Source organism: Sphaerulina musiva, assembly GCF_000320565.1.
Source record: "Sphaerulina musiva SO2202 unplaced genomic scaffold SEPMUscaffold_3, whole genome shotgun sequence".
Lineage (NCBI taxonomy): Eukaryota > Fungi > Ascomycota > Dothideomycetes > Mycosphaerellales > Mycosphaerellaceae > Sphaerulina > Sphaerulina musiva.
Window position 1 is genome coordinate 2,452,769 of NW_016017385.1, and position 13,246 is coordinate 2,466,014.

General features: G+C 52.0%; 3 protein-coding genes across 3 annotated transcripts; 1 reads left to right on the forward strand and 2 right to left on the reverse strand.

Annotated features, from left to right (window-relative positions):
• Positions 1–11: 11 nt before the first annotated feature.
• On the reverse strand, positions 12–1,579 carry SEPMUDRAFT_83413 (glycosyltransferase family 61 protein; the record flags this gene model as incomplete). The annotated part of the gene is made up of 1 exon (XM_016910334.1): positions 12–1,579. The coding sequence occupies exon 1, from the start codon at positions 1,264–1,266 to the stop codon at positions 13–15; it is 1,254 nt and encodes a 417-aa protein (XP_016762922.1). The 5' UTR covers positions 1,267–1,579.
• Positions 1,580–2,635: 1,056 nt separating this feature from the next.
• Positions 2,636–11,885, reverse strand: SEPMUDRAFT_148402 (pre-mRNA splicing factor). The gene is made up of 5 exons (XM_016904901.1): positions 7,236–11,885; positions 7,113–7,185; positions 7,020–7,055; positions 2,795–6,916; positions 2,636–2,695 (listed from the first exon to the last, which is right to left on the reverse strand). Exons 1-4 carry the CDS (start codon positions 11,720–11,722, stop codon positions 2,954–2,956), a joined length of 8,559 nt encoding a protein of 2,852 aa, XP_016762923.1. The 5' UTR covers positions 11,723–11,885; the 3' UTR covers positions 2,636–2,695; positions 2,795–2,953.
• A 379-nt stretch (positions 11,886–12,264) lies between these two features.
• SEPMUDRAFT_148403 (ribosomal protein L34 protein) lies at positions 12,265–13,152 on the forward strand. The gene is made up of 3 exons (XM_016904902.1): positions 12,265–12,349; positions 12,444–12,581; positions 12,721–13,152. Exons 1-3 carry the CDS (start codon positions 12,326–12,328, stop codon positions 12,910–12,912), a joined length of 354 nt encoding a protein of 117 aa, XP_016762924.1. The 5' UTR covers positions 12,265–12,325; the 3' UTR covers positions 12,913–13,152.
• Positions 13,153–13,246: the final 94 nt, after the last annotated feature.

Below are 13,246 nucleotides of genomic sequence, written 5' to 3' on the forward strand. Positions count from 1 at the left end.
CCCCCCCCCATCCTACCCATCCCACCCCTCAACAGCCCGATCCACCAACCTCAAAAACTCCCCCTCATTCAAAAAAACATCATCCGCCTGCCAATTATGCGTCATACCCTCATACTCCCTCTCCTCCCCATACACCTGCAAATAGCGATGTCCCAAAAACTTCGCCAGCGCCGCAAATCCAAAATACCTCAGACCCGGAGGTTGAATTTCCACGACGGTGGATTTGGGCGGGAGAAATAATGTGTGAGTGAGTCCTGCGCCGTGGACGCCGAGCAGAATGTCGGTGGAGCGGAGTTTGAGAATTTGAGAGGGAAATGATGGGTAGGAGGCGAAATCGATGATTTCGAGATGGACGTGGGGGTGTGTGGTCGTGAGGTGGGAGTGGAGGGAGGTGAGGAGGTGGGATTGGTTGGTGAGGAGACGGTAGTTTTTGCGGTCGACGAAGACGAGGTTGAGGGGTGCTTTTGTGGTGGTAGTGGAGGTGTTTTGTGGTCGAGGAGGAGGGGAAAGGGGGATATGGTAGAAGTTTAAGATGCGGTTGACGAAGGCTTGCAGGAGGATAGAGGAGTTGCAGTTGGGGAGTTCTAATCTGCTTTGCCAAATGGGATTTTTCCCGCCTGCCAGTGGAAGGACGACGCGAGTGGATTTGAGTGGTGGACTGTCTGCGCGGCGAATGGTGGGAAGGTCTCCAAACATATTCCAGAGCTCGTACAAATGGCCTTCTTTATCCTGATCGAGGATCATGACTTGGGTATTTTTGACGTCTTCATCGGTGTAAAACGGTTGGCCCGTAGCCGGGTTGATGGTTGCTCGCATCACATCCAACGAGAGCCACAAGGACATCATCTGCATGAAAACATGCCAGACATTATTGATCACATTTCCTCCCTCACGCTTCACCAACAGTACCGTCCTCTCCGGAACATGCACAGCATCATCTGCCAATTGCACTGAAATCGACTCTGTGCCATTTCTCCTGAAATGCATGAACCTATCCAACAGATATCGCGTCCCAGTCCAATACCAATTATCCGCAATCCGATCCAGAGCTTGAGCATGTGGCTTCATCAGCTGTTTCTCTTCCGTCAGATTGCGAAGCGCACAATCAACATGTGCACCCGATTCCGGATCGAGCACGACCTGAGTTCCAACGCAAAAAGTATCTTCTTGACGATCTCGCCAGTAGGTCCAAGCATTGTGTGTAAAACACGTGAAAGAAGGTCGAGAAGAAGAGCCATCCTCACTCGCGGCAGCAGCAGCACACATATCCGTCGCACTCTCTCGAAATTTGCGAAGGTATGCTCCACCATATTGCTCTCCGCATGCATCATCGTCAAAGTCGAGGAGGATGTCTTTAGGATAGGCAGCCGACAGATGCAGATCATCATCGCCTGTGCTCAAGACCGTCGTCGTGATGTTTGAGGAGGCAGTCTCCACATCCGTAGCATTAATATCGACGACGATTCCAGGTGTCGAAGCGGTATTATTACTGTTATTGCCATGATATTCTTCTTCCGCCACGAGAAGCGTCGAGGATTTGCCAATGAACCAATCCGAGAAAGCTTGTGTCCGACCTGGAGGCGATGACCAGAAGAGAAGGGCGACGAGGAGAGCGGTAGTAGTGGTGCAGCAAATCGCCACGAGAGTCCTGATGCTCAGTGTTGTCTGCCCACCACCCCACTGCTGCTGCTGCTTCATAATAGCAAGTTGCAATTTTATAACAATCAAATAACGAAAGAAGACGAGGACGAGCAAAGACATGGAATCTTGCTAAACAAACTTATTACTTAGGTATTCACTAACCCGTTATCTGCTAGCCTTCGTCCCGTTGGGAAAGCTACAGCCTCTAGACTAGTAACGCCATCACACGAAGGAATGTGTTTTAGTACGCTCGCGGTATAAAGTTACAATACCTCCTACAGGTGCAGAAGGAGGCAGCTGTCGAAATGTTCCTATAGCCGACTTGGGTCACTTCGCGGTACACGCGGTCGATATGATCATATACTGATGCGACCACAAGACATTATTCCCATACAGACTCGCATGACTGATAATAACCACTTATCCTTCCAACAGCTCTGCTGAGGCCAAGGACGTCTAGAGAGAAAGATCTTCGGCTTCTTGTACATCGCCACCGCTATTGATCGGTACAGCCCGAGATTTCGTGCCGCCCGTGCCCTGCCACCCAATACAATACCGCCTACCGCCTCTACATCCGCGGCGGGGCTATGGGCAGCCCTTGGATTCGTCTAACCGCAGCCCTAGATATAATACACCCAAACAGTACGTAATATACCTACCTCCGCAGCTCCGCTAAGTCCACTTCTCGTTATCGACGTAAAATACTTCGAAGTTCGCCGCCTCCATGTCGCGGGCTACTACGACTCTCCTCTACGAATCTGCCTCGCTACTCGTAGAAGCCGATTATCTTATACATAGGATAATAGGTATACGTATCGTACGCTCGCGATTAATAATCGTATTTTGAAGGGGTAGGAGGTAAAGGCAGATTCGTAAAGGAGACGGGAGTCGCGACGGCGAGACTTGCGACAGGCTATAGCAGCAGCGGCAGCAGTAGCGATATAGAGGCTGGCCTCAGGCAGCGGAGTATATTACGTCGATAACGAGATGTCGAGGTGTGTTACGTCTAGGGCTGCGGTTAGACGAATCCAAGGGCTGCCCATAGCCTCGCCGCTACATCCGCCCACTTCGTCTTGGAAGAGTAGCGATCGTTCACGCTACCTCCTAGTTGCATTCTTCGGCAACGGCTGGGGATGTCTCGCCTCGTCCCGTCCACCGAAAGCACAACGGTCCGCTTCGTAGAGCAGATGCAGTAAACTCCCTTTTCCTCTTCTCCCCTTCACTGTTGTCCCATAAAACGCCCTGGAACGCCTCGCGCTGATGCATGCATACCGCTCTCTTTGCACCTCCCATCCTCACGACACTGCTCGTCTTATGCCAGGTTGTCGCTGCGATCCACCCACACATCCTCCAACTCGGCAAAGTTCTGGAAATGTATAGGTCGGTGCAAGTCGTCGTAAAATCGTCTGGGAATCCCCACTTGCACAAACACTCTCCCCTTCTCCCGCTCGCCGAATCCAGAGCCCAAGAAGCTCCAGTTCCATCTCTCATCCTCGGGTACCAAGAAATACCCGCGAATCTTATCCGACAGAAGAAGTTGACTCTTCTCGCCGAACGCTGTAGAGAAACCAGCAGGTTGGTCGCTTCCTAGATCCTTATTTTCCGCTCCCCATTGATATCCTTGCGGCGTGAGTGACCAAGCCGATAGAGAGACGGAGCCCGGAGTGAAGTTGACAGTCATCGTGACTGTCTTCCTGTCCCACGTAGGATGCGCGGCCATGAGCTTCGCGTGTTGAGTGACATCTTGCGCCGTCATGTAGTTCGTCTCATTGCCCGCCGCAGTGTGAATCACACCCAGCGCTTCCAGCCCGTGAAGCATCTCATTCTCCGGCAAACTCCTCGGAAGTTGAATATCGCGTGTCGAGCCCACTTGAGGAACCATGACAATGGTTTTGATCTCTTTGACTTGTTTGTTGTCGGGCGGTGAAGTGCCGTAGAGGAAGCCGGCGACTTGCACGCGGAGATCCGCAATGGCGATGAATCGTTTCAGAATGTTCTTGGGCATGACATACGTGAAGTGGTGTTCGTCGTCGCGAATGTCCTCGGAAGAGATGTAAATGTTGTTGGCACGAGTTCGAAGGTTGGATGTAGCAATGGCTCGTGTCCGCCACTCGGTCTTGGACGCGAAAGACTGCTGCTCGTACGCAGAAGTGGTCGTGACGATCATCTCCTCGCCCGATACATTCTGTGTCTTGGTCGTGACAGCAGTGAGCTGAGCTTGATCTTGTTGCGCCTTTTCGATTTCCGCGGCTTGCTGGCGTTGCATACTTGGTGCAGAAATCTCCATACCCAGAATGATATCTCGAATTTCCGAGTTCGTCAACGAAGACGTGTTGACGTTGTTCTTCTTGCCGTAGTCGTTCAAAATGAGATCTCGGAGCTGCACCTCGACCTTCACCCAGTCCTCGTCCGAGAGCGTAGGCCAGATGTGATGCTCCTGTGTGATGACGGTCTTGTCTGGGCGCAAGAGGAGCTTTGTCTTGTCTTGGTTGACATGCAAGGCACGCAGGATCAAGATCAATCGCGAAAAGGCAGTGTAGGAGGAGATGCTCTTCAGCCACTCATCGTACAGATTGAAGAGCACCATCTGTGGCTCAGTCGCACGCAGAATCATGTCTCCAAGCTTCTCCACCTTCATGGCAGCCTGGAACGGTAGCTGCAGTTCAGAGGCACGAATGCTGATGTTAGGAAAGTCGAGCAAGTGCACTTCCAGGGGATCAAGCAGACCCTTGCGGGTGACAATGAGCTGCTTCGGCTGCTCTTCCACAGGCAATGACCTGATCAGAGCCGCCACTTCTTCAGCCGTCTTCCACTTGGCAAGTTGGCCGAGACGCTTCTGTCCCGCCCAGACACTGGTGTGAATGATTTTCAAGAAAAGCTGTCCAGTTCTCGGGTTGAAGATGAAAATGGCCCCGTTGATTGGCTTCGTTGTAAGGTTACCTTCGAACGTCTTGTGGATGGTGACACGGTAGACATTGGTATCGTCAATGAAGAGCTGGATCTGGTTGCTGAAAAGCTCCGAGTAGTTCTGAGAGTTGAGGAATTCCTGGTTGCTCTCGGACGCGTACAACTGCAGGCCCTTCCGGATACGCTCGCGGAGCACATACAATGCAGGGTTGGCCTTCATGATCTTGGCCATGGCCTGCTGCACAAGCTGCTTGAGACCTGGGAAGTACTGCCCGTATGCTGAGTACAGGTTGTAGGCCAAATCGATACCAATCATAAGACCAGTGGCAGATGGGTAGATTGACATACTGTCAGTCGTGTAGTCCAGGTACTTCGCACGGACATATCTCTCAATGTCGTGGGAGTCGTAGTCTCCGTATCTCAGCTGCACATCGACCCAGAACTTGTTCGTAGTCGTCAAACCCATGTTGTCCTTGGTGTCGTACAGCAAGCTTGGGTTGCTCACGCTCCACTTGTGGGACGCGAAGAGCAGAATATCAGCACAAGACGAATTCATCTTGTACGACTTTCGGGGATGGATAGTCTCCTTCTGCACAGTCTCGATACCGAGGGCCTCGAGTTCTTGATCGAAGACCTGACACAGGTCCATGACGACCGATTCGTGGATCTTCTGCCACAAATGGGCACGGAATATCTGAATCAGGGAGATTTTGAGCGTGGGGATTTTTCCATGCAAGAAAATTCCAGTGAGATCCAGCTGAACCTGGAAACCGACATAGACATTGGCTCGGTTGATAGTAGGCGACCACCACAGCGTGAAACGACGATTGGGGATTTGGTTGAGACCAGATCGCTGGGCGTTGGTGAGTTTCTTGTAGCGCATGCTCTCTTCGAATCCTGAATTGTGCAAAACCAGATAGTCGTGTCTGAGATATGTTTGATCCTTGTCGACTTTGAACCCGGCCCATTTGGTGGATTGCGCCTCAAGTTTGATGTCCTTGATGGTGAAGGTGTTTCGGCAAGTTTGCACATGTGCACCTGCCTGTTTGAGTGGCAGCAGACATGGGATTTCCATCAAGTTGCCGGTGATCGTTGCACGGAGTTGGGGAATCTCATGTTGACCCGATGAAGCCAGGCAATTCTCTGGTTTCACCGAGACACCAAAGCCAAGCGAGCGGGCCAAGTAGACGACTTCCCAGAAGAGGTCCTTGTCACAACGCTCGCTCTGTGCGAAGGCGATGTGGTTCTGGGAATGTGCGTACCAGCCATTGGAATCGATAAAGCCAGCTAAAACGCGCAAACGGACGTCGCGAGAGTTGCGCATGTACATCGTTGGAATGCGCTTTCTGCCATCATGACCATCCGCCTCATTAGGCGTCAGAATGCCCAAGCTCCTCATTGCGACGAGGAGCGAATTGACATTCTTCGGTTGGCTCTGGCCCAACGCATCGCCAACAAGTAGATCTTCTTCGTCCTGGATCAACTCTCCATAGGCGGCCTTTCCGGTTTCCATGCGAATGATCTCGCAATCGCTAGAGATGACAAACCCTTCCTCAGAATCTTTTCCATTTCCATTCAGCGCAGGCAGTGACATGTCCATGGGGGAGTCGACCGGATCCTGGACAGCATCAACACTAGTATCGATCGTACCAGGGCGCAATCGTCTTGTTGGTGGAGGGGACGATGGCGTGGTGGAACCTCGCACATGCTTGTTTGTATCGTTCAGATCGTTCGGTTGATCGGAGGGAGGTAGGCAGAAACGCCCCTCATTTTTCCATCCATCGGCTAGTCGGCGCGCGTAGATGGTGTCGCGAGACTCCCGCACCTTGGAACCCAGACAGCCATGATTCGTAATATGCAAGTCGAGTTCGGCAGCATGAGCTACGATAAAGTCACGAATATGTTCCTCGTGGTCGTCAGTATTGGTTGTATCCGTGTGGTTGCCATTACCAATCCACATGCCCAAGAAGTACGGGGTCACCGAAACATCTTGCTCGGGCAACTCATGTCCAGCAGGCCTCAAAACACGGTATCTTGATCTGTCGCTTTCGGGAAGACCTGCGAATTCTTTGGCAGTCATGTACACCGTCTCGCCTTCGGGATCCTCGGATGGACCAGCGATATCCTTTCCGTGGTCTGTCTTCACATGGTAAAGCACAAGGATGTGATTAGAAGTGCAAACCAGGTCCTCAAAGTCTTCGCTGATTGAGATGCGGTATAATCTCTCTTCACCAGAGACAGTGTTGTAGACGCGGCGTGGTTGGCCATCGGGACCCAGGAGGAGATCGCCGTCCTTGACATCTTCAACCTTGACCCTGGAGTGGTCCAATCGGAGCACTTCAGTGCCGAATGCAAGACATGCTTTTTCCTATAAGGTGGTCAGCACGTGATGCTCATCTACTCCCATGTGCGTGGATGAGGGCGTATAAGGTGAAAGAGAGGGCGGTGCAGCAGGGAGTCGGCTTGCTTACCCAGAACAATCCTTCCCACGATGGGAACGCGGTCGCCTGTCATGTTTCGTCAGTAAATATCTTAGATATGGTGGCCATGTGCTGATCTCATACTTTGAACAGAGTATGCTCGAGAATGGTCTCGACACCCCCAAGAGCTTGAATGACATCGGTTCGGTATGCGTTCCTATGGCCTGTTAGCATGTACATGACACGTCGCAGGTTTGCAATACTTACAAATTCCACAATTTTCCGTCATGTCTCTGGCTCGTCCACCAGAAAGGATTACTCTTCATGTGCTGATAGAGCTTGAACTCCGTCCTGGCTCTGAATCCCTTGTCAAAAGACAAGGTACTTCTGTCCTTCTGGAACAGCGTATTGATACGTGGAAGACCACGATCCCAAGAATCCTCAAGATCCTCGAGCGTCAGGCGTCGATTCTGCTGGTTAGCTTCCAGCCTCTTCTGTGAATACTCTGTCCACACTCGCTGGGAGTCGATGAATTCTGCCTCCCACGGGATGATGTATCGGAAGATGTTGGGGATCAAGGTCTCCTCGTCGTGGCTCATGCCAGCTCGGAAATGGCTGACACCGCTATCGGTCTGCTTTGACCAACGTTTGTCGGAAGCTGGAATCAGGATGTGGGAGCCAGATATCATTCCCAGACCTCCTAGTTCTTTGGGTGTGTAGAAGACGGCTGGTGGGAAACGGGACGGCATCTTGGAGTTGAGGCCAATCTTCACACGGGTCTGAATCTTCGTCTCACATTTCACGATGGTGTCAAGGAGCTCCACTGTGCTGACGGCAGCTTCACGGTAGTAAGTGAAGAGGGCAATGAGGGTAGTGTTCCATTTGTTGGCGATCTTGGTGAAGGTCGTGCTACCGGAGCTCATAAGAATCTGTCGGATGCGGTTGTTAAACTTGGCGATGTCCTCTCCAGTGACCTGAAGGAAAGCGTGCGCGGTACGCTCCTTCGTGGCGTTGTCGACAAGGGCCCAGACCGAGTCCTTCGTTGGGAACTCATCGTTCTGATTGCGACTCTTGGGCAAGATACGGACCTCGAAACCATTCATGGCAAACAGAAGGTTCGGGTTGTCTCTACTGTAGACACTGGCGAAGGTGTCATCCCACTCGACAGTGGTGATGGAACGCGGTAGACGGTTCTTCATGTCCCAAAAGACAGCGCGACCAAGGTTGACATCGTGTCGCATGAGGCGCATGCGAGAGTCTCGAGGCCAACACTTCTTGTTCTTGTATCCGATAACGTTCTCAAAGTTCGGATCCGGCTGCTCAGTCAAAAAGCGCTGAATGAGATCTCTCGACTCATCTGCGGTGAAGCGGAAGAAGATCCATATCTTGTCAATGTAACGTGTGTACAGCCGGATAGGGTGGCGAGACTCTGTAGCTCTGTCGCGGAACTGTAAAAAGTCATTGGGTGCATTTGGAGGTCCAGCCATCTCCGAAGCGCGCTGCAGTCCGAGCAACAGCAGATCAATGATCAAGCCGTAGTATTGGAAGACGAACGCACTGAACTGCAGACCACGAATCATACCATAGCTATTGGTGTGATTCATGTCCTTGTAGTTCAGCTGCACGTTGTTCTTGGAAGAGATGTAATCCGCCAGGTTGTGGTCCATGATCAGACGCAGAAGCCTATTAAGCAGGGTAATATCGATCTTTTCATAGACCTTGTCCAACCGTGTCTCGAGCATGACATTGCACTCGCCCTCGCCAACACTCCAGACATTCGACAGGTTGTTGATGCCTTGAGCCCACTTGTAAGTGAGAAGAGGGGGCACTTCCGAGTCAGATGGCTTGATCCAGGCTGGGAAAAGTCGTCGCTGGTCTGCTTGGTACCACAGATACTGGTCGAGATATGCATCTGTGATTTTCTCAATAGGCTCAATGTCGTACACTGGATTGATCGAGCTATAGTTGTCGTTCATGTCAATGCCGACTTCCTTGAACGAACGCTGCGTAAGCAAGAATCGCTTGATACGCGCGAGTGTAGTGCCAGGGCTGTCATAAGCTTGCTCGATGAGTGCCAGTTCTTCACGCTGGCTCTGGTTCAGCCTACCCTTGACAGAGTATGCTTCTCGCAGACGCTCAAGAGCCAGGATGAGAATCTTGGTGTCGTGCTTGTAGCTAACAGATGGGAACGGAATGGGCTGGAATTTTCTGCTCTCCAGCCAATGCACCGCAGTCGTGAAGATGGCAACACCCTCCTCGGTGCTGACATATGGACCGTCTTTGAGGTAGTTGTGTTGTCGTTCTTGCTCAGCCTTGAGCCAAAGACGAGTGAGACGTCCCAAGTTCTTCTTCGCAACAGTTTTATCAACAGTAGCACCACGCCGGATACGCTCGCGGTTGTAGTGTGCGACAGATACCCACCAGTCTGCCTTTGACTTGACGTATCGCAGAATGACATCTTCGATAGGCTTGGGCAGACCAGGCACCTTCCAAGGAATATTTGACTTCCAGCATCGCCACGCCTCAGACAAATGCTGCAGAACAGTGTTGACCTTCTGCTGCTTGATACCCTCGGGCATCATATCCATCAGATCTGCCATGACCGATGCACGCAGTTCAAGATCGAAGTGCGACTCGACACGCTGCTTGGTGACAGTCTTGGCCACACCCTTCGAGTGACGACCCTCAAACTGTCTGCTGAGCAGGTTGCCCAACCATCGTTCGAGCAGTGGAATGATACCACGCAAGAAGAAGAGCCACACCCTCCATGCCGGTGCCCAGAATCCACAGCCAGGTCCCTTACCAACTGGTCCACTGTTGAACCTGTAGTAGATCAAGTGCTTCAAGTCTTTGCAGGACCGAATCTGGTGCATAAGCTTGTACTTGTACCGGTACATACCCGTCAGCTGTCCAACGTGGTTGAACGCGTAAAGGATGCCGTCTGCGAGCTGGAAAGCATCAATGTTGCCCATGCGGTACTGGACTTGAGCATCAACAATGAGCTTCGTCAGCCGCAGAATCTCACGCATGAGATGGAAAGCATTTCCAAATCGAGACTTCTTTCGCTCCTTCGTCGTCAATGTCTTGATGGGCTTCAAGTTGAAGTTGTAGTCGAGATGAAGGTAAGTCAAATTTTTGCGATGAATGAGCAGATTCAGCATGTTGAAACCTTGCCGGCAGACCTGAAGACCAGCTTCTACCCAATCGATCGTGGTCTGCTGGAAAAACTTGGTTCTCTTCAAGTTGCGGCCTAGTAACTGCTTATTCTGTGCCTTTGGTGGCTTCTTGTGCAGCTCGTTCAAGACGTACGTCTTGAGCAACTTCTGGTAGGAGACTCTCACCTTCACAGGCTGTCCTGCTGGAACGTGCTCAAGATACCACTGTTTTACCAGCGGCACATCTTGTGCTCGCACCATCTTTCCCGAACGCCTGTCGAATGGGTATGGTGCCCACCACAGCGCGATTGCTGCTGCAGTCTCGTCGTTGAATAGATCCTCGTCATCCAAGAATGGGTCGACACCCTCTGGCATCGAGAAACCACCATCTTCTTCACCTGGCTCCTCATTGTTACCATGGCCGAAGATCTCATCCTCGTGGCTGATGGTCAAGTTCTTCGGCATGACCTGTCTCGAGGAGATAGGGTTGATTACAGGATCGAAATAGAATGGTGGGAGATTCGGGTCTTCGGTCTTGACGTAGACTGTCTGTGGGTAGCTGTAAACCCCAAGCTTGACAGATCTGGGCAAGCTGTTGTACAGGTATGGGAACGCCACTCGATACTCTGTTCTGATGGGCGCCCGGAAAATTATTCGATCAATCGCATTGAACTCGCCGAAATCCTCGTCATTCGGATCAATGTCTTTGTACAGAGGCTCGAATCGTGGTCCACCAGGTATAGCAACATTTAATGCCTTCGCGGTCGCGAAAGCGGGCATGTCGAAGAGATGGAAATAGTTCTTGTCGTTGGTGTCTGATAGAAGAGGGTTACTCAGTCGGTGCAAGGTGGCCATCTGTGGTAATGACAGGTTCCAGTCCTTGTAGCTGGGACCGCCAACATGACTGGTGTCCGAAAGTGGCCGATGATCGTAAAACCACTCAAACACAGGCTCATCCTCGTTCTCATCCAGCTCCATCTGAATGGGCTCCAAGGGTTCCACATCTTCGATATTTTCGCTCCATGACAGCGGTGGTTCCTCATCATCAAAGGGAGGGAAGCGCATGCGCTTGAAATGTCTGCGGTCGCTCTTTTCTCGTCTCATGACAACCCACATGGTTGCCCACTGCGCGTGAAACACTGGCTCAATGACTCTCGGAATCTCGTTGACCAACGTCAAACAGCCATTCACGTGGTACAATACCTTCACTTCACGACTGCTCTCCCAAGGCATGGGCATATTCTCCAACAGCTTAAGCACGGCGTGCGGCATAAACTTCAGAGCTCCCAGATAGCTCCTCTTGTCTGCACTGAACTTCTTCTGCGACACGTCTCCAATGTCCTTGACAATCTTTCGTAGATGCTCCGGAGGCATGTCAGCCTTTTGTGTCTCCACGAAACCCCCCCTCCGCTTCTCGCCAAATCGTTGCCTCTGCTGTCGCAACCATTTCTGCTTCTTCTGTTGGAGTTTTTCGGCTTGGGGATCCTTCGCAGGCACGGCTCCTGGTGGCGGAGGTGGTATGCCACTCGATGATAGTCCAGGTGGAGCTCCTGGAGGTGGTGGAGGAGCCCACCCTGGCGGCGGTGGAATGCCCGCCATGATAGATGTCGTGGTGGAAGATGTTCCTGCGCTGCGGCTTCCGGCGCCGAGCTCGCCTTATCTGTCGCTCCTGCTACACTGCGCAGCCCCCGTTTACGCGTCGAATCCAGGAGGAGAAATGCTGATAGTATAGCGGATGCGCCGTGGCCTGCGCGAGTGTTGTGATGGGTGGAGGTGGCGTTCGTCTCTACAACGCGCTCGCGGTTTTTCGAGGAACGTGCAATGCGTACACGAGTCAGCCACGGACACGGGTAGCTCCGCACTGATTCTCAGGCATTCAGGCATCAAGAATCAAAACACCTTGTCTCTTGCTTGTTCAAAGCCTGGACGATGCGAAATTGATAGAGAAACATATTAGATCACAGAAAATTGATCACTGGAGTGGTTTTGACGACGATCTCATGGCTTCCCACGCCGTTGTACGATATTGAAGCGCAGCTTGCCGAGTGTCCCAGTGGTTTTCTCAGCTTGAGCGGGACTAGAGGGTAGAAGAGATCTTGGCACGTTCAAATTCGCGCACTTGTCTGTTGAAAGTGAAGCACGTCGACGACATCAGCCAAATTCCTCTCCACCACCCAGCGACACCGAATCGACTCCGACACAATGGGCTCCAGCAGACTCACCTTCGTACGTCCGATCCGAAACACACGCTTCGGCGACGAGCATAGCGCGAAATGAGAGGATACAACCAGAAAAGAGGCTAATGGGATACTGTGAACAGCGCCGCCGGGTGTCGTACAACACCAAGAGCAACAAAGTCCGCATCATCAAGACGCCAGGTGGTGAGCTCCGATACTTGCACATCAAGAAGAAGGGAACTGCGCCCAAATGTGGTGACTGCGGATCCAAGCTTGCAGGTGTAGGTCTTTCCCGAAACTCTTCCACGAACAATTGGAGTATTCTCTCTACCACGGATAGAGGCATGGAGGCGTGGGAGCAGAGAATAATGGAGGGGATATTGAGAGAAGATGTCAGGCTGACATGGTGTTGTGTCACAGATCCCAGCACTCCGCCCACGCGAATACTCCCAGATCTCGCACCCAAAGAAGACTGTTCAGCGCGCATACGGCGGGTCGCGCTGCGCCAACTGTGTCAAGGACCGCGTCGTCCGCGCATTCTTGATCGAGGAGCAGAAGATTGTCAAGAAGGTCATGAAGGAGGCCGAGAAGAAGCAGACTGCCCGCCGATAGATGGACTCTTCTTGTTTGGGGGAATTTCACGGCGCATGATGGATGGCAGGTGGCAGGAATGAGCGACCGCGATACATCACAAGCATGGCCTGGCGCATCCTCAGGAAGCTAGGCTGTCGTGTCGAACAGGATGGGAGCACATGAATGAAAGAGCTGCCAGTTGATACTTGACGCTGATGCTGCGGTAACGTGAGCTACTGAATGAAATCCGTTCGGGCAATGAAGAAATGTTTATTCGCCATTCCTTCTCACCTACATGGTCAGAAACAATACGACGAATCCTTGTGGCTGGTCTGGCTGTGCGCGGTCGACTCAACAGCACGAGAGACAAAAC